This window comes from Elephantulus edwardii, unplaced genomic scaffold (genome assembly GCF_000299155.1).
Source record: "Elephantulus edwardii isolate Elephantulus edwardi_28Jun2011 unplaced genomic scaffold, EleEdw1.0 scaffold00020, whole genome shotgun sequence".
Lineage (NCBI taxonomy): Eukaryota > Metazoa > Chordata > Mammalia > Macroscelidea > Macroscelididae > Elephantulus > Elephantulus edwardii.
In genome coordinates, this window is record NW_006399770.1 from 9,356,491 (window position 1) to 9,378,141 (window position 21,651).

The following is a 21,651-nucleotide window of genomic DNA, read 5'->3' on the forward strand; positions in this document are numbered from 1 at the left end:
TGGCACAGGACTGAGCGGAGTTTAGGGCTGTTGTACATAGGGTCGCTATGAGTCGCAGGCGACTCGACGGCACATAACAACAACAACAACACAAATCTTAATAAGGGGAGATACATACTTTTCTCTCAGTATCAAACGAGGTAGAGTGCTGACCTTTTATCTAGCAAACACCAAATAATAAACTAAGTAGACACCACAACTTTTAGAATTTGTGATATAAGTAGATGAATTAAAATGAAATTGTGCTCATAATAAGCTCACATATGTTTTACACACAACAGTTGTGAATATGTCGTCCCTTACTGATATTCCACTCATTTCTATAAATAAAAGGAAATTTAAAATTATAAAAATTAAGAATAACTTGGTAAATGAGGATAATTCATAATTATTTATACAAGTATATAATTGTTATGGGAGCTCTGGTGGCTTTATGTAGGAAGCTACACTGAATTCCCAAATGCAAGAGGTTTGAAACTATAAGCTGCTCCATGGATAAAGATGAGCAATCTCCTCCCATGCAATTTACTGCCCCTGCAAACCTTCTGGAGGTGCACCTACGGGTTTGGTCTGACTCAACAACATACAACAACAACATGAGTGTTAGCAGTAATAAAATATTTACTATTTAGAATTCAGATATACAAGTTTGCTGTTAAAATGTTGATATTTTTAATTTTCTTTCTTATGAACTATTCAAATATTTTAAATTTTATTATAAAAATCTTTATTATGTATCTATTATGGACAAAATATTAAATATCAATACAGTCTCCATTTTGATATATTAGATTTAGAAAAGTTACACAATTACTGGAGAAAATATCTGAAATGAAATATTTAATTTTCATATTTCCCAACTTATATTACTTTATAAGAAGCACATTATACATTTTTAACTCAAAAAACAGTTTCACATAAAATATTATTGTAACTGATGAATGCTGATACTATTACCTATCATTATACTTAATACGTACTAAGCAGATTGTATTGCATTATTTGAATTCTTTGGAGCATATTTATGTAATACATTCATTAAAAACGTAGAATTATCATTAAATGTTTCCCCCTTCTCTGGGTAATGAGGGAAATAGCAAGGGACAACAGAAAACAGAAATTAGCATGTTGTTGTTATGTGCCATCGAGTCACTCGCGACTCATAGTGACCCTATGTACAAGAGCCCTAAACGCTGTTCTATCCTGGGCCAACCCCACCATCTCAAACACACTCATTCCCACCACTCCAATCATAGAATTGGTCCAATTCATCTAGTTTCTTCCTCTCCTGCACCACCCCTCCACTCTCCCAAACATGATGTCCCTCTCCAAGGACCAATCCCTCCTTGCAACATGCCCAAAGTATATCAGGTGAATCTTCAGAATTCTTGACTCCAAGGACCATTCTGGTTTCACCCTCTCTAGGACAAAGCTGTTTGTTTTCCTAGCAGTCCACAGTATATTCAACACTCTTCTCCAGCACCACAGCTCAAAAACATCAATTCTCTTTCTATCATCCCTATTCACTATCCAACTCTCCGATGCATAGCACGTAATTGCAAAGACTACAGTCTGGATCAGGTGCACCTTAGTCTCTAGCCTGACATTGTTGCTCTTCAGTACTCTTTTTTTTTTTTCCCTTTCTTCAGTTCTCTTGAGAAGTCCCTCACAGCTGACTTTCCCAATGCAATTCATCTTCTAATTTCCTGGCTGCTCTTACCAAGAGTGTTGATTGTGGAGCCGAGCAAACCAAAGCTGTTTAACTATCTCAATCTCTTCACCATCCATACTGATGCTGCCAATTGGCCCAGTGGTAAGAATCTTTATTTTCTTGATGTTGAACTTCAATCCATATAGGAGGCTGCAATCCTTGACCTTCTGCAGCAAGCGCTTCGGATCCTCCTCAGATTAGTATAAAATAATTTCCTGAAGTTCATATTTACTACCAATAGTAAAATTCTCATTTTTAAATAAAGAAAAATCTAATTTAATGAAAGAAAAACTGAAATTAGAAATCTGAACCTGAGTAAACATATTGAAGTGTTGTGATGGGTGGAAATGTGGTACTATTTACAATTATTCTAAAACTGAGAAGAGATAGTTTAGACTTCTCTGATAGACAATTTTTTATTTGAGCATATCTCTCTTAGTGGATTCTTCTCTTTGCCATAAAATTATTCTTTCATAGTTCTTCCTTTGTTCCTAATATGAGGAATATTTCAGTCATCTTTGCACTTTCTAGAGTAAAATTTGGCACCTGAAAGTAACTGGGTACTCAATAAATACTTGCTATATGCACAAACATATATGTGGGCTATAAAATCTTCAGATATATGGGAATTGAAAAGACAGATATGAGAATAATTTGCACAGAAATGAAAAAATAGTTATTCTATGTCTGTTGTTGTCACTGTTGTCTATCATGAAGTCAGAACTGATCTGTGGTTGACCCTTAGGGGTTTTCAGAGGCAATTAGGCACACAGGAGGAGACTGCTCATCTTTGCCCCATGAAGCAGTTGGTGGACTCAAACCATGTGCCTTTGGGAGTGCAGCTCAGCTTCTTGCCACTAGGCTACCAGAGCTCCCTCAGTCTGTTATTGTGTTGTGCACCATAGATTCAAAACCGATCCATAGCTATATACTTTCAGTATTGCAGCAGCATAGCTCCTTGCACTGTGCTATCAGAGCTCAGTCTAGTCACTACCTAATATTAGCTTATCAAATATTTTTTGCAGAAATGAGTGTGTGTATATAGGTGAATGAGTGAAATGAGACTATTAGTTTACAGAGGGAATAAATACATTAAAAAGGAAAAGAAATGGCAATGTTTGAACTTTGGAAAGCTCCAAACACAATAATTTAAAGAAAGAAAAGTTATCAATGACAGGCTTAGAATAGGAGTAGTTAAAGCAAAAGGAAAGAAGTTAATAATAATGTGTTACAGTTTTGTTTCCAAAGCATTTCAACTTTATTTCATTTTAATTCGGACAACAGCCCTGTGAGGTAGAGGGTGAAGGTATTATTAGGCTTGTGTTTTTCTAGATAAAGAAGCTGAGGTTTAGAAAGGTTAAGTGTCTTGAAGGAGAGCATTTCAAACAAGAAAAATATTTAACATTGTCAAATGCCGAAAGGAGAATGAGGCCTGAAAATATGTCATTACATTTGGCATAGTTCACTGTAGCCTATGCAAAGAGAGGCTGGGCGGAGGGGAACAGAACAGTGGAGATGGAGCTTAACAGTTACAAAGAGACACCCCAGATAAATATATAAGAGCATCTCATCAGTACCAGAATGAGACAAAAATTAGGGCAACTCTAAGAAAGAGAATCTTTCTTCTCTTTTAACCCAAACAGGCAAATTATTTTCTGCAAACTAATTTTCCTCAAGCTGTAAGTAAATTGTATCTAATGAAAGTTTCCTGACTTGAAAATTATTATTTCAAGATTGTAAATGACCCTGGGGCATAGTCTTCTTGATAATTTTCTAAACAAATACTTTTGCTTTAATGTTTCTTATTTAAAAAAATACCAAACAAACACAGGTTGATAGTACTTGGATAGAAGTAGAGACATAGATGACATTCAGCATTGTAACTCCTTAAGCTTAAAACTCACCTAGAAACTAATTCTTTATTAGTATAGACACTGAAGGGACCTCATGATGCAGAGAGGAAATCGAATGGCATAGTGGTTAAAGAATCAGATATTAACAGAAAAAAATTCAAATGTACTTGCTGTTATGTGGGAGAAATGTGACTGTCAGCTTCTGCGAAGCCTTGGACCCCATGGGGAAGTGAATCTTGTCCTGCAGAGTCGCTCTGAGTTGAAATTGACAAAGGTTTTTTGAGGGAACAAAGTGTGGAGGGAGTAAAGCAGGTAGTGCTATACAGGAATAATTGTTCCAAAATTTTATTCCAAGTAGACAAAGAGAGAGAGGGGAAAAAAGCAATAAGGAATGATCGATCCCTCCCTCTTGACTACTCTAAATGTGTATACGACAGTAGATGGGGAATATTAGAAGAAATATACATATATAATTTTTGAAATAAGATACATAAATTTGGAAATGTGTTTATTGAACAAATACAAACATAAAATAACTAAAAACATTTGTTGCTTTGTATTTTCAAATACTATCTTTTTCTCTCTCTGACACATATACACATATCACTAGTGGAATTCTACCAGATTGCAGAAGTTTGTTGTTGAGGTTCCCCCACCCCCACCCCTTTTTATATGATCTTCTGAATCCTTTATACTTAGATTGTTGTTGTTGTTCTTAAGTGATGTCGGGTCAAGCATGACTCATAGTGATCCTATGAACAAAAGACCTGAATCTTGTTCTATAACAACTATTACCATTTCTCTGTGTTCATTGAATTTCCAGAGACAATGCTTACATTAGTTCAGGCAAAATTCCTTTTCTTAATATAAGGGCTGTCAGTCGTGGAATGCAAATTTAGATGGTTAAACTACTATTTTTTAAATATTAAAAATACAAATAGCATTACTAGTTAGTATTCAACATTTTATCCAGTTTTTGATGATGTGCAGAGTAAGGAAAACAAAATCCTTTTTTAAGGAAACAAAGGGCAATTTACACATTGTTCTCTATTTTTCCTTGAATTCAATTAATGAATAAGCAAATCATACTCTATGTCTACATATCACATAAATATCTAGACAAAAAGTGACAAATTCAGGCCATCATCCAGCTATTTGAAAACATTTATCTTGATGACATTAAACATCTGGATGTTTCAAAATACCAATATGTTTGATGTCCTGCAGATGAAATATCCAAATGACTGGCTGAATATCTTATCTGCTATATAAAAAAAATACACATTTATATGGATATATGGCTTCTCATTTTAAAAACAAAATTAGTTTTTCATGGCTATAAAAAGAAATCCTACAGAAGAATCATGATTTAATTTTTTTAATTATAGTTTCTTCAATGAATTTCTGGAGCAATAACTTTTATTTTAGCAAATCTTTAGCAAATAAAAGAGTTAATAGCTATTTTGTCAGTGTGAATTTTGTGATAAAAGATTGGGGGAAAAACACCTAGACACTAGACAATTTTTCTACAACGGTCAATAAAAACACTATGGAAAAGAATACCACAAAGCAGTTTTAATTGACTGGCTTATTATTCCTATGAAATGTCATATCAAACTCTGTTCTCTAATTATCTTTTCCTTAAAAGCTTATAATTATTGCTTCGAATGTGCATTTGTGCCATCCAGATGAAATAACAAGAGTTCAAATTCTATAATTTGTATGGTTTAGATGATGGTATGGGATGAAGAAAGTAGAACCAGGAGTTATATTTATGTCTGTTCACTCAAAACTTATCACTCATTGTTGTCAAGTTGGAAAAACTCATAGTTGATCCTCCGTTGGGTTTTCCAAAAGCTGTAAATCCAATGGGAGGAGATTCCTCATAATCCTCCCTCACAACTCCTGGTGGATTTGAACATCCAGAGAAGAGGTGTTTCTTGGTTAGCAGTGCAATTACCTACAGACTGCTCCATTAGACCACCCTAATTAGATCCTTATTATTCTGAGTCCCTGAAGATTGACTAGTATAATTTCTCTGACACATTATCTTGCTCTATTCTAATTGGTGAAATGGTGCTCTTATTTTGGAAACAAGGCAAAAGTTATTACAAAATAGAATATGCATTTGGATTATCAACTTTAAAAATTAGATTGCTCCTTTCAAGTCTTACTACATTAAAAATAATTCTGCGTAAACATTAAACATGATTTCTAAACCTGTTTAAATCAAGATTGCTTGGATTCCACACTAGAAGAGAGAAATAAATGTTAAAGTGAAAAACAATACTCTGAACGCTGGTAACCTATATGGCACTAAAATAACAGACAATGGCATAACACATTTCAGCTTCCCAGCACTCTACCTTTAGGATCATTCAGCACTGAACCAAAGGCACTGATGACCACATCGGCTTTCAGGTGGACTATCTGATCTTCATCTTCATTCCAATTTCCAGCTTCATCTTGCTCGGTCCGAACAAACTGCATAGCAACAATTCTCCCACCTTTTACTATAACTTTCCGTGGAGACAGAAAAGGTAAAAATTCACACTTCTCTTCCTTAGCAAGCTCCATCTAAAACAAGAAAAGATAGAAGACAAATTGTGTTTCTTCTCTATACAGTGATTTTTAATGCAATAATACATGCTAAAAGCATACGTTTGGATCAACAAACAGCTTTCTCTTTCACTAAAGCTGAGATGCAGTTATTAGCTATTTACATTGACTTGGGGTGTGGTTTGAAGGTCGGAGTTGTGATGTGCAAGTTTACAAGCAAGGCATCACAAGTTATTTCTCAAGTTTGAGGCATTTCATGCCCTATGGTTAGTTGAGGTTTGTGGCTACAATAGCCTCATCTTTTTATGTTCTCTTTCCTGTAAATTAAAGTTCTCTTTTGGATCATGCCACATATGAAAATAAATACATCTGTTTATTACTTGGCTGCATATATTTAAGCTGGAAAAAAGTCAATAAAGTGGGCGAGCCAATCTGTGCAAATACACAATTAGAATGGTAAGTAGGAGAAAAGAAAGCTGGAGACACTCTGTAAAACTAAGGAATTTTTTTAAAAAAAGTATTCTCCCTTTTGTAAAAGCACAGAAGCAAATATTTTGAACATAAAAGTGAAGAACGTGAAGCAAGCATGCACTCTCTGATACACCTACAGTGGTTCCACATCTCTTCCATAATTCATTCCGACATAAAATCAGGAAGCCTTGGTTTTTGTTTGTTTTAGTATCAATAAAGAAATGTCCTTCAAGACAGAATACTGTAATGTTTCCTTATTTGCTATGTGTCCACTGATTTTGGGAAAACATTTTTGATGTAGTTTTCATACATATATCTTGGATTTAGATGTTGAGTACCTTTCAAAATGTAAAATTAAATGACAAAACTCAACAATGACATCACTTTTCCTTGCTGTAGGTTCACTTAATAGCATCTAACAACAATAACAATAAATTGATGAATGGACTATTTAAGGCAATACAAATGCATCTAAGGCCTACAGAAGAGCTTACTGTAGTGATGGTATAAATAATAATTTTTTACTTATAAAAAAATTCTCATTTTCTGAATTTACTCCCCCACCCCAAGCATCCTTCAATTATTCATTATCTCTTCTCAATGGAATTCATTTCAACAGAAACGTTGCTCAGTTACTATCTAACTTGGGAGGGCCTGGATAGCATTAGGCTGCATGAACTAACTCAGTCTCAAAAGGACAAATACTGTATAAGACTGTTACTGTAGAAATAGAAAACAAGTAAAATGTGTACAAGGATCTAAGGTGGGAGGGTGGGAGTAGAGAGGCGAAGATGGGCAGGGGATTGTAATCATGGGGTCCCACAATTTTGTGGGTAGTGGGAGGGATGGTTATAGGAAATAGAAAATAACTGGTGTGAAAAACAGTGCACATGAACTTTGAAAGTAAAACAATTGTTCAAATAAAGAGGTTAAAGTAAGAAAATAACAGAAACAAACTTTAGCCTCTTCTTTAAATTTCTGCCAAATAAAAAAAAAATGCCTGATTTCTGAAGGAAAACTTATCCCCTGAACAATTCAAATTACCAATGAAATCTGGACTCCAAACCTCAGGTATGTTTTGTATATCACTTTTGTCACATTTGCGCTATGGAGTACCTTATAACTCATCAATATAAACCAGTTTATTATGTTTCAAAAATGCCAGATGATGCTAAATTTTAGTGATAATGCCACACACTTGATTGAGTAACAATTCCAAATGTTTATGAAGATGATAAAATCATACATGATATTTATAACATCATTATTTTCTATGGAAGGCAGAGATAAAATACGGAACTATTCCTCGTGTACTCGGAGCCTGCCTTCCTAGTGTAGTTAGGATATATTCTGTTCCCTTTTGCTTATCTTGATTGTTGTTATTTAAGTAATATTATTAAACACGGAAATCTCTTACGCTTTTGAGCATATATTGAATTAAACTTAAAAATACTAACTAGAAATTACCAATAAATAGAGAAATTACCATTGAAAAATGCTTTAATTATTTTCTTTCATGTCTTATGAAGTATCATGATTTGACTTTTCAAAGATAAGACTTAAGTACAGTTAAAAATTCTAATATAGCATATCCTTAGGTCATCCTAACATTCTGTATGCTCCACTCATTGCTGAGAAGTCATACTCTAATATTTGGATATTCTTTTATCAGCTGTCTCATAGTGCAGAGAACTCAAGTTGTGTAAATTTTGTCTCCTGAAGAATTTAAACAGAACTTTAATAGAAGTTCTTTCCTAGAGTGTTCTTTACTCTCTAAAACACAAGAATATAATAATAAATAAGATAGATTAATAATAGATAATATTAATATCATATAGGGATTAAAAAAAGAACTGAGATGGTAAAAAATCCCTTACAAACAGAAATTTTAGGTCAATGAGAATACAAGGTAAGTGAAATCATATACCAAAGGAAATATCTTTGAATTATTTGTGGACAAAACAGGAATTTACTTTCAGTATTTAAGAAATCTGTCTACAAAATTATAATAATATGCATGTGTCAGGTATTCTTCCAAGTTCTTGTTACAGATTAAATTGAGCTGTTGCAAATGTTAATTCCTATTTCCTTGTTGGTACAATTGCATTTGAGAATAGGATTTCTTTGGTTTGTTTTTCTGTATTGGAGGAAGTGCAAACAGGATGCTCCTTAGAAGCAAAGCTGGTGAAACTTGATCTCACGTACTTGCAACATGTAGTTAGAGGGAGTTAGTCCTTGAAGAAAGATAACATGCTGGAAAAGGTGGAAAGTCAGAGAGAGAGAAGAAGACCTTCAACAAGGTGCATCAACACAATGACTATTAGAGTGCGCTCAAACATACAAGGATGTTCAGAATGGTGCACGATGGGGCAAGGTGCAGATGTGTTTCTCATAGGGTCCCTATGAGTTTAAACTACTAAGAGGCCCAGCACAGTAACAATATAGAGTAATAGTTAATAATTTCAATATTTCACAATTGACGAATGCAAGTAAATAAAAATTCACATAGACAAGCAGCAGAGAATTTGATTATTCAAACAGTTCAGTATGTCAAGGGGATTTCAGATCTGTTTGTCTCTCTCAAAATGACTAGCGAACAGCAGACATTTGATAAGGTTTTGTTTGACAATATAAATAATACCACATTAAAGGAAAACCAGACAAGTATTTAAAAAACTGGAAGAACCACAGACTAGTAGTCTGTGGAATGAATGGCTACTCGATAGCATGACTACGAAAAGAATAAGGTACAATAAAAAGAATGCTGTGTGGTTAGATAATTCCTATGTTGTGGGGTTAAACTCAAGGTATAAATACTCTCCCTTTTCAGATGTCAGTTAAGTGATGACAAATAAATGATGGACAAGATTGACCAGTGGCTTAACCCCATACAGTAGGTTAATATTTTACTGTTTGACTAATCCAGCATTCTGTTTTAGATAGTTCACACATGTCAGTGTTAGAGCTTTTAATACCTAATGTTCATTAATGATCACCCACTCTGTAAGTTTGGTGTATGAATACATGAATTCATGACACAAATGTTTAGTTGTTGATGGATACTGTTCTCATTAGAGAAAACTGGTACATTAAGCAAACATGCAATCCCCTCTTGTCCCTAACTCTACCAACAATTACTCAAAGGATTAAGATAGTGAGAAGCCATAAGGTTCCGCTTTTGAGGTTCAATAAATCAAATTGTCACCTCCTTTTCACGCAATTTGAGAGAAATGGAAAGGAAAAATTAAAGTCTCCTTTGCTCTGATTTTCCCCCTGCATATTCAGGAAAGGTACATGGTTGATGCTGAGTGATATAAAAATAGCACACTATACCATGCAATAATGATCATAATTTTAATGATTAACTTTATGTAATGTGATGATTTGGTCTGATTAATATTACAGGCATCACACTGTGGAAATTATGAAACAACTTAATTTACTGTAATTAAAAGCATGATGTCAACTCACTTTTAAATTGCATATGGGCAAAGTGAGCTTTGGTTATAAACTATAACGAGCAGAACTCAACAGTAGCATACATTAAATTTTGGAAAAATTTCCAATACGCCAAAGTTGGAGAAGCAATATAAAGAAATAATATATTTTGTAAGATTACCCTCTAATAACTAGTCATTTAGCAAGTTATTAGTTCTAATTGAACACAAGATCTAGGAAATGTAATTTGTGATTAAAATTATTAGTCTGCTTTGAAAACTGACAATCCTGGCCAAATCTTTTATTGCATCAATGTAAAATTGTAACATTTACCACAGAGTGGTAATAATAATCGTTCATTCTTAAATGTCTGCCTAGAAAAGATGCCATATAAACTAATTTTGAAGGGCAATAGGAATACGTTACTGGGGGGAAAAGATAGAATGCAATCCATCCTCGCATTTTGGGAAGGAAAGGTATAGGGAGATATATATGAAGAAAGAAAGAAAAGAAAAAGGTTGAATTTTTCAAATCTTACAAACCTGCTACTGGAAAACATATCTTTGATGATTATAGCAAGATATACTTGCTCTGTCTAGTATTTCTATGGTAAACATCTAGAGAATGTGAGTTTGCGGAACATGGTTTCCTGGAAACAAATCACATAAGCAAAATGGATATAAGTGGGAGATACCTGCTAGCTGAAAGAGCTTCTTTTCTACAAATCATAGAATTCCTCACATTAATTAACCCTAAACCTAACCCACTACCCTCTAGTCAATTCCAACTCACAATGATTTTGCCCCAGGAGTTCAGGACTGGTAGAGACTTTACAGGAAGAGACTGACTGTATCATCTTCCTATCATGGAGAACACAGTGGATTCAACTGGCCAACCTTTCAGCTAGCAGTCCAATGCACACTGCTACCAAGGCTCCTTCACATTAAGTAGAGAATTGGTATTTTAATGTGGGTTACAACATACCCTAATGCAAAAACAGATTTCTGATGGCCTAATGGTAAGGAATTGTGCTCCCTATCCAAAGACATCTGGCTCATATCCAATAGATGTTCTGTAGGAGAGAGATGGGCAGTCTCCTCCCATATGATCAACAGTCTCTGAAAACCTGCAGCTGAGTCAGCTATGGGTTGATTCTGATTCATTGGGTCATAACAACAATGCCAATGCAACCAGAAGTGATGATAAAACTATGTTGATTTTTCCCTGCTTAACTGACACTTTGCATTTATTTATATTATTAAAAATTATTAATACATTTCTATACAGAATGAGATATCAAACTCATTTAAGTCTAATTACACAATGCAAACTTATGGTTGTCTTGGTTACCAAAGAGATGAAGAAAGGTAATTGAAGTTCCATGAAGAGACAGAAATTGTACCTTCCATATTTGACCACAGATTCCTTACTTTATATCTACTGTTCTTGAAAATATTTAATATTTGACTTCATCAGTTCACACTGTCCTTGCTGTTAGGTGTCAACAAATCAGCTCTAAATCATAATGATCCTTTATTCAACAGAATGAAATGCTGACTTTTTGTACACCCCTCACAGTCTATGCTACAGTGAATAGTGTAGTATCAAATGATTTCGATATGTATCCTCCTCTCTGGTATAATCAGGATGATTTTGAAATTATTCTACTCAGGCAATGATGTTTGCTTAAGTCACAAGTAAAGGATCCTTCAGTTATGGATTTACACAGTTGCTACAGCAATAAACTCAAGCAGACCTGAGATTTTAACGGTGGTGCAGAACCAAGCAATGTTGGGTTGTGGTTCTTTCCCCCCTATCGTACGCAGGGTCACTAGGAGGATAGGACCACTGGGCGTCAGACAGACATGATGGGCATTGTGGTCTCATAATCTGTCGTGTGTGGTGCTGCCACTCTAAATGCCCCCCCTCTAGAGGTTAGAATCCTCCAAGGGCTCTACAGGAAGAAACAGGCAACCACTCCTCCATAAAGATTTATAGTTTTGAAAACCCAATGAAAAGTGGTGACTAATGAGAACCAATTTGGCAGCAATGGCACTTATCAGCAATGGTTTGACAGACTTCATATATGTTTTGCTATATTTTTTCACCTCTATGTTTTTAAAACAGAGGAGTCTGAAACTTAAATAAGTATATCTCAATACTAGACCTGCACTACATGTTACAAATACAAAAGCAAACAAAACTCAAATTCATTGCCTTGGAGTCAGAGTCTAGTGATTGCTAACCATCCACTTGAGTATTGGAGGCTAGAAATTACAAACGAGATTTCCCATATTTGTCCTGTGGATTCATTAGTGGGTATTAACTGCCAGAGACACGCAGTCTTTGGCTTAGTAGTACAACACTCTATGGACTTCACCACCAGAGTCCCCTTATATAAATATAGTTTCCTTTAAACAGCTTATTAAATTCATAGTATTACTATTTTTCTGTAACAACAAAAAATTTAAAAAGAATAATCTTAGGCTTAATGCCTTTTCAGAGTTATCATGAATATACTTATTCTAACAAGAAAGAGTATTTTTAAATATTACTCATTTATGATTGACATGCCATTTTCCTAAATGTGAATAGCTCTTATTACTCCTCATCTTAGGTTTTGCTATTGTCAAGCACGCCTGGCTGTGGATAGATCTTGCAAAATGATCTTCACAATTTAGTGCCTTTGCAGAAACCAATTCAATCTTAAAATAGCTCTTTACACAGATCTGTACAAATTACTATCCTCTTTGTTTGTTTGAAACATACTATTCATTTGTGATTCTGAAACTTTTAAAAATACATTTTGTACAATGCTGAGGTATATTTCTGGTTGTGCTTTTTAATCCTCTTTTTGTCTACTTTTTAAGAAACTGAAGAATATGGGTTATAAACTTTTGCCAATAAATACTTAATGGTAGATTGATATTATAATGTGATTAAATGACATAACATTTAAATTTAAAATAATATTGTAATGTGATTAAATGACCAACATTACATTTAAAATAATGTAATTATTTACTTTAAAATTGTTTATCAAAAAGAAAAGTGAACTGTGGGGGGGGTTTGGGAAGGGATAAAAGGGCAACAATGAATGAATGAATGGAAATCCTAAGTCTTTGCAAACTTTCATTAAAATTAATTAAAAAACACAAATAGAAAATAAAACCCTGTTTAATCCTAAATATGTACAAATAAATATTTTTAACGTTGTTGTTGGTATGTCTTTGAGTCAGAACAAGCTCATAACTGACCCTATGCTGGGTTTTCAGAAAAAGAAAGCACATGGGACAAGATTGTCTATACTTTTCCTGGAGAGTAGTTGGTGGATTCGAACCATCCATCTTTTGCTTAGCAGCACAAGTCTCTACTGGTGGGTCATCAGAGCTTATTCTCTATATTTTTAATGTTTTATATTAAGTTAAAATCTTCCTACAATCTCCTAGACCCTATGATTTAAGGTGCTGATTCAATATGCTTCATGAGTCATAAATTGTTCAATATTTAAGTCAGATACAAAGTCACATGACCTCAGCAATTTGAAAAATCTTGTTTTAATAACTGACATGCTATTAAAGTAAGTTTGTCTATGTAATAGATGTTATATTACTAGAAATTATAAAGTTAAAGGAGTAAAAAGAAGAAATCAATTTGAAAGAAAATCAAGGAGGCTTCCCCAAAATGCGACATTTTACAAAAGATCCAGTAAGATGAATTTATATATTTAAAAGAAAACCATCTATGTATGTATCTATTACCTTCCCTCCCTCCATCCTTCTCTCTCTCTCTCTCTTCTTTCTTTTTTTCATCTATCTAGTGGTCATAGTTCCTGGCTAGTTATTTTCAATTTTTTTCTAAAAAAAAATTAACCAACTGAATTACCCTGGGTCAAAGTCTGGCAATTTCTTCTGTCATCATATTGGTGTATATTTCTTGAACCCACCAAATTTTGCATTATTAATTGACTAACAATATGCTAATTACAACCTATGTAAAGTATAATGTGTGTAGATGTTGCAAAAATTCTCAATACATAGTAGCTGTGATCCCATGAAGGGAGATACCGCCTTCCTGACCAAATTCAGAATCAATCGTGAAGCAAGTTACAAAACAGGGAATGTGCAGAATATAAGAAACTCTAAAAAAGTATATAGTTACATCATCAATTTTATAGGTGAATATAAAGAATACTAGAATATATAACATAGGTCTAAGAACTCCAGCTTCTGGTTAGGTCTTTTTGACTACTTTGTTCTATTTTCTCAAGCTATATTGAATTTTGGCACCACTCAATAAAGATAAGAATGTACAGATTCTTGGGAAAACATTCTAATAGTCATTACAAGACACTAAGAGTGTACTTAATATTTTTGTAGTAGGGAAGTCTCTAACTAAAATAATTTTATTTGTCTGGAACAATTATGTATGTATGTTTATTTTCTTGTGCGGAGTACTTTTGTATCACCAAACAGGATAGTAGGTCTCTGATTACTTTCTGTGAAAACAATAAATGATGTGCAGGTGCCAATTGTTAAAGAATCACTGTAAGTATCACCTTTACTAAAGTTAAAATTAAATGTCTCATTTTTATAGAGATTATTTTTTAAAATAATCCCTAGTTAATATTTCTATTAATTAGATGAAAACTAGAAAACCTCAGTTATATTGGTAGGGAAGAAGCACATGTGGAACCACTGAGAGAGAGGTACCATGGGTAATAATGTGATTATTTCATGTTACAAATGTCTTAAAGGAGGCCTATAGTCATGGCACCTGAATGACTTCTTAGGGGATATAATCAGTGTTGTCAGAGATTCAGCTAACAGCACATTAAAAAAATATTAAAATGTATTTATTCAGAGTTATAATAACACATAAAAAATCCACATAACAGAGGATTTGGTGCTTAGCAAAAACCAACAAAAAGTCACTGTTGTTTGTCAGCAAGACAATTCTGACTCACAGTGATTCAATTAAAATAGAGCTGGTGGCGTTGGTAATCCAAAGGCCATACCCCTCTTGCAGTTTGGATTTGCAAGCTCTAAGGGAGGTAGATAGATGGGAAATCTACCCCCATGTGCTTCATAGCAATGGAAAACCAACGGAGTGTCTTCTGTGAGTTGATTCTGACTTGGCAGTGATGAGTTGTTGAAATAAAACAGGGTCGAATGTTACATGTAGTTTCTCTAGGCTGTCAAAGAGACCATGCTGGTGCAGTGCTTAAAGTATTTAGCTGCTAACCAAAATATACTGGCGACTAAAATTAACTGGCTCTTTCACAGGAGAAAGATGTGCCAGTCTGTTACTATTAAAATAAATAAATAAATAAACCAAACAAACCTGAAACCATGGAAAATTGATGATGCATTTTTTTCTCTGTCCTAAGATGTCATAATGAATTGGAATACCATGAAGGCAGTGAGCTTGGGATCTTGGAAATAAAGAGCTATCAGGAGTTGGAATATATGGCCTTAGAGATAGAAACTCCTCCAGAGATCATATGAGAGAAATTTACAGATTACACAATAAATTAAAAATAACTTTTAAAAATCAATATCACAAGTAATGACTGTACATATAGATCTCAGTGGATGAGAAAAAAGAAATCAAACCAGTTAACTCTGTAGAAATAAACAATGGAGAAGCTTACTATCATCAAGAAAAACAAGGTCAGTTATCTGTAAAACAGATCTACGAATGTTAATATTCAAGTTCCTCTTTAAGCTGAAGAATATTTTTAAAATTCATTAAGAGTCAAATTATGACCTTGCATTACAGTCTACCTGAATTTAGAAATCATCTAAAGAAAGCATTTAATGGACAGAATATTCATGAAAAAAAGACCAGACAAGTTGAAAGATGGCATCAAAGATCTACAAGAAGAAAGAAAAATGTGATTAAAAGATAGGAAAGAAAACATCAAATTGAGTATGAGACTAAAAACCTTAATCTTGGATGTAGACAGTTAAAGTGGAAGAAATGATTAAATAAATGGCCTGCACAGATATTTTCAAAGGAATGTTTAAGAAGACAAAGTAGACTGTTGTTGTTGTTGTTATGTGCTATTGAGTTTTTGTGACTCATAGCGACCCTAAATACAAGAACTCTAAACACTATTCTATCCTGTGCCAACCTCGTTATCTCAAACACACTTATTCCCACCACTCCAGTCACAGAATCGATCCAAAGTAGACTATTATAATAAAATGTACAAATGCTGTGAGTTAAAATAAAAAAAAAAAAACAATTACAGTGGCATTTCTCAAACCGAAAGAACTGAAGAAAAAATACTTATGTTTGGAATTATAATATTTAAAGTTTCTACAGACAAATTTTGAATGACACAGAAAGCATGAAAAGCAGATGGGTAGAATACTGTTTATTAAAATAAGTCAACCATTTCAGGAGGCAACATATAACTAAAAACTAATGCAACAAAAAGAAGACCAATACAAACTAAAGAAAAGTACCGGCAGAAATCAGACATTTGGGATTAATGGAATATAACTGAAAATTGAAATATTTCAACAAATGGATAGAATACCGACAGTGCTTACTCATCCATTCCAGACATTTGGAGGATAGCTTCCTGGAAAATCAGAATAGATACATGTTTTGCCTCTTCCAAAGAAAAGGGATGCAACAGAATTAAAAAAAAAATTCTCAAACAGTATCATTAATTTTGTTATGTGTCATCAAGTTGACTGCTACTCATAGGGATCCTATGAACAACAGCCTTGAACCTATCTTGCCCTGTCTTGAGCCAAGCTCACTATCTCTGACACACCTTCCCCTCTTGTCACAGTCACTATGTTAATACATCTCATCCAGGATCTTCCTCTCTTTTGCTGACCCTTCACCATTCCAAGCATGACGTCCTTCTCCAAGGACCAGTCCCACTTGGAAACATGTCCCAAGTTTGTGGGATGGATCATTCATATAACACTTAATAAAAATTGTTCGGTGCTAATTTAGTGGTTGTGGGAGTATGCCAGTAGGGAACTTCTAGGAATTCAAGCTGATTAATAAAGAACATGGAAATAAGCAAACTCTCAATTAGATGAATTGACACAGCTGTACCAAAAGGCTCAAACTTAATGTTTGTGAGGATGCCGCAAGGCTTGACACTATTTTGATCTGCTCTAAGCAGATTCACTGTGATTTGAAATCTGTTCAACAACACATCACACCACAATTCTTTAGGGAACTAAATACCCAGATCTTTTATTAGGGGAGTTCAGAAGCACTAACCTTTCAGTTAGCAATTGAGGGCTTAACTGTTTTGTCATCAATTCTCCTTCAGGAGACACTACAGAATCCCCAAAATATACTATTTTCAACAGATTGGAAGGAAAGATCTGTCTTATTTTGATGCTATTGGAAATCTGACTGTATGAACAACAGATTATTTAAGTATTTCTTGTGTGTAGGATTTTGCCATTAAGGTAATTTTTACTATACCTTTCTACAGAGTCATTCCCAATCCGATCTTATTCTATATATTCAACAACTCAAGCGTGCTGGTTGAGTTCTGACCTTCATGCCTTCTTTTAGCGATTCCCAACTGCCTCAAGCATTCTTGCAGTTCTATCTGATCTGTCAACAGCTTTTAATTCCAGCATTTTGGGGGATTCTGTTACCCTGTGAAACTTAATCTCACCTATTTAAGCTTGTGGAAAGTACTGGAGGGAATGATTAACAGATTTTTCCTCATCTTAAAGAGGATAGTGCTGAGTGATTGGCTGGTTTCCCCAAGGACCCATGCATGAGGAGTGCTAGTTTGTCAGAAGGATCTATTTATCATGTGTGTGTGAGGCCACAAGGGAAACTGAAAGATATTTAGAATCAGAGGTACATCAATATGCTGAAAATGCTCCTGTATCTTTTTTTCATCAAACTATATGCTCTATCACTGATGTTTTGTTTTGTTTTAAGATGAAAGTGCCCCTGGATAGCAACTTCTGTGGCATTAATTAAGGAGATCTGGAGGCACAGTGCAGTACATGCTTTTGCGCTAACTGAAAGATCAGGAGTTTAAATCTACCAGTCACTCCAAGGAATAAAGTTGAGTGGTATTTCCCATAAGACTTACAGCATAGGGAAGCCGATGAAGACTGCTGTAAGCTAGAATTGACAGGGTGACACTACGTGATTGGCTGGAAGTAGACAGCTGGAAACTATGTTGATGGTATATGAGAGTACTTGACCAACACTCACAGGAGACTTGTTAATTCTTAAATCCTCTCCAAAATCAGCAATTTTGGGTCTGAGTTTAGCAGTCTATATTTAAGATGTTTTCTTTTGGAAAACACCAAACAAGAACAATTATTCCAGATAACTTATCACAAATTAACTCATTAAATCTCACCACCACAACAAAGCAAACAAACAAATAAAATAATCTGTTACTGTAGAGTTTATTTTGACTCACAGATATAAGGCTAAGAGCTTTCCTAAAGTGTCTCCAAGGCTGTAAATTGTCACAAGCAGACTATCATACCTTTAACATGCAGAATCACTAATAATAGGTCATTAATTAGTAGTTGATCACTTCACTTCTATGGCAGCAATGGTTAAGTACTCAACAGATAATTTAAAGGATGGTAATTAAATCCCATAGAGAGAGCTCTGTTGGCCTAGTGGACAAAAGTGATGCTACCAAGCCAAAGGTGGGTGATTTAATCCTTGGCTCTCTGGCCTTGTTTTAATTGGTTTTGGTCAAACATTCTTCTAAGTGGTATAGCACTGGTCTGTCCATTTGCTGTACAGAGGTAACTTGTGTTTGCTGTCATTCTGAACACTGTGACACTGATGTATCGAATGCGATAATGGTCACCCATGGCAGATAGTGTTTGGTGGAGCTCCCTGATTAAAACAAGCTTGGAAGCAGGAGTGGCATCCAGTTCCAAAACAGCTTACCTATGAAAACCCTATTGACTTGGAGAAACGAAAGTTATACAAGTGTTCAGGTCTTTTGTTCATAAAGTCGTTATTAGTCATCTACAACTTGACAGCACATAAAAACAACAACAATTCAATTGCACCTAGTGATTCTGTGAAAGACTGACAATATGTTTCTGTAAAGATTAAACCAAATGAATCACTGCCATCAAGTATGACTCATAGTAACTGCTATGGATTGAATTGTCCTCTAACAAATGGGTGTCAACATGGTTAGATCATATTTATGTTGTTGTTGTTGATTATAATGATGATGTTAGGCATTATTAGTGACCAAGGAAGCCTTGCCCTATCCGGCAGCATCTGCATAACCCCTGCTAAGCCATTGTTGAAGACACTGTGTCAATCCCTTTCATTGCGTATCTTCCTCATTTTTCTGACCCTCTACTTTTCCCAGTGTGATGTCTTTTGCCAAGGACTATAGCCGCCTGCCAACACACCCAAACCGTGTGAGATGAAGTTTCACTACCCTGTCTCTAAGCAGCACCTTAATTGAGGCTTCTCCAAGACAGATTTGTTTGTTCTTTTGACAATTGATGGTATATTCAATACATTTTATCAACACTAAAATTCAAAAGCCTTTTTATTCATTGTTTGCCTATGTGTTGTTAGTCCTAATATTTATTATTTTAATGACACAGAATGCAATCTACAGGATTAGAATATAGCTTGGGTCAATATCTTCTGAAATATAAAAGTTATTAAGATTCTAGATAGCTCTCTGGGCTGGAAACGTCCTCAGCACAGATGAAGGGCAATTCATATGGAGATGTCTCCTGAATGTGGGCCAAGAGATGTTGAAAGGAGATAAGGAACTATCTCTAAACTGTGAACTAATGGAGAAAACCTCTCCTTTGCTAGCACAATAAGTTCAATATGTGTAAGGTGCAAAACAATGAGAATAAATTTCTATTTGTTAAATCTTTCCATTTGTGATATTTCTATTATAACAACACTAAATAAATAAGGCAGTGACACTATAGGAAACAGGAGAATTATGTCATAAAGTTTCCAATGGTGTAAATTTTTCTCTCGTGTAGTGACTGGTTCTAACCCGGAATATTTTGGCTAGTAGCCAAGATCTTTAGTTACTGTACCAATCGGTATCCTCTCCATAAAGACTGTAGTCTCAGAAACTCTGTAAGTCAGTTATACTCCATCACCTGGAGTTCCTATGAGTTGAAATTATCCCAACAGAACCTGACATTGTCAATAATCTCTGTAGTTCTGAGCATACACCTATATAGTCCATTCTCAACAGAGTTGTCATGCTAAAACTTAACTCAGAACTCATTTTTCTGCTCAAAAGGTTTCCTTTTCCACTCTGCATAAAAGACCAGCATTGACTGAAGGCCTACAAGATCCCATCCAATTTGTATTCATTCTCCTTTCTTACTTTGCTCCAAAAATGAACTTTTTATTTATTATTAAAAGACTATAAAATCTTCTTAATCAAAGTTGAAGGTATTGTCCTTATCCTAGAATGTTTTCCTCCTGATGCCCACATTCCTTTATTTTCTTGTTGAAAATAATTTTAGATGCCTCCTCTAAGTCTCTTCCACAATAATTCCCCCACCCAGAATCTTTATACATCTTTATTTCTTCCACACACTCTTTTTACTCTTTGATGCATATAATATTAATGATATTGTTCAATAAATTCCACATTCTGTTGGATCACATTTCTGGAGGATGGGAATAAATACATTATTATCCATTTAGTGGATCAGGCAGCTGTCCTCTAAATTTTCTGGCCAAGACTGGTGAGCCCATCCAGGGTTGCATCTGATAATTGAAACGTGTCAATAGATATACTGTCAATTCCTGGGGCCTTACTTATTGCCAGTGCCTTCAATGTTGCTTTAACATCTTCCTTTATTACACTGGTTCTTGTTTATGCAGTACTTGGAATTTTTCAGTTTTGGCCAATTCTTTTTGGTACAGGGATTCTGTGTTCCTTCCTTCTTCTTTTGATGCTTCCTGGATTATTCAAGATCTTGCCCCTAGCATCTCTAAGTATTAGAAGTTGAGGCTTGAATTTGTTTTTCACATTTTTCTGCTTGAGTAATGCTGAGTTTCTTCTTTTTGATTTTCTGACTCTAGCTCTTTACACCTTTTGCTATAATATTTTGCTTTGTCTTCACAAGCTGTCCTCTGAAATCATGTGTTCAGCACTATTTTTTAAGTTCCTACATTAAATATTTTTATTCATTTTAGTTTTCTAAAGAAACTTTATTGAGATAAAATTTTATACAATACAATTAATTTCTTAAACTGTACAACTTAGTGGTTGTTAGTATGTTCAAAGAGTTATGAAACCATCACTATGTTAACTTGTTGTTGTTTGTTGCTGTTATGTGCCGTCGAGTCGCTTGCGACTCATAGTGACCCTGTGTACAACAGCCATAAACTCTGCTCTGTCCTGTGCCAACCGCACTGTCTCTGACACTCCCATCCTGATTAGCCCAGTCAGTGAGTCAATCCACCTCATAGAGGGCCTTCCTCTCCTGCACCGTCCCTCCACCCTCCCAATCATGATGTCCTTCGCCAAGGACCGGGGTCTCTCCTCACAACATGTCCAAAGTATGTTAGACGGAGCCTCAGAATCCTTGCCTCCAAGGAGCCACCCGGTTTAACCCTTTCCAGGACAAATCT

The 21,651-nt window shown here is 34.8% G+C and overlaps 1 protein-coding gene across 1 annotated transcript in view; it reads right to left on the reverse strand.

The window, feature by feature from the left end:
- Positions 1–21,651, reverse strand: part of DPYD (dihydropyrimidine dehydrogenase) — a 1,462,963-nt gene that overhangs the window by 856,338 nt on the left and 584,974 nt on the right. The window contains exon 11 of the mRNA XM_006882430.1: positions 5,931–6,141. Coding sequence (XP_006882492.1) covers positions 5,931–6,141 — 211 coding nt within the window. The remainder of the gene's footprint in view (positions 1–5,930; positions 6,142–21,651) is intronic.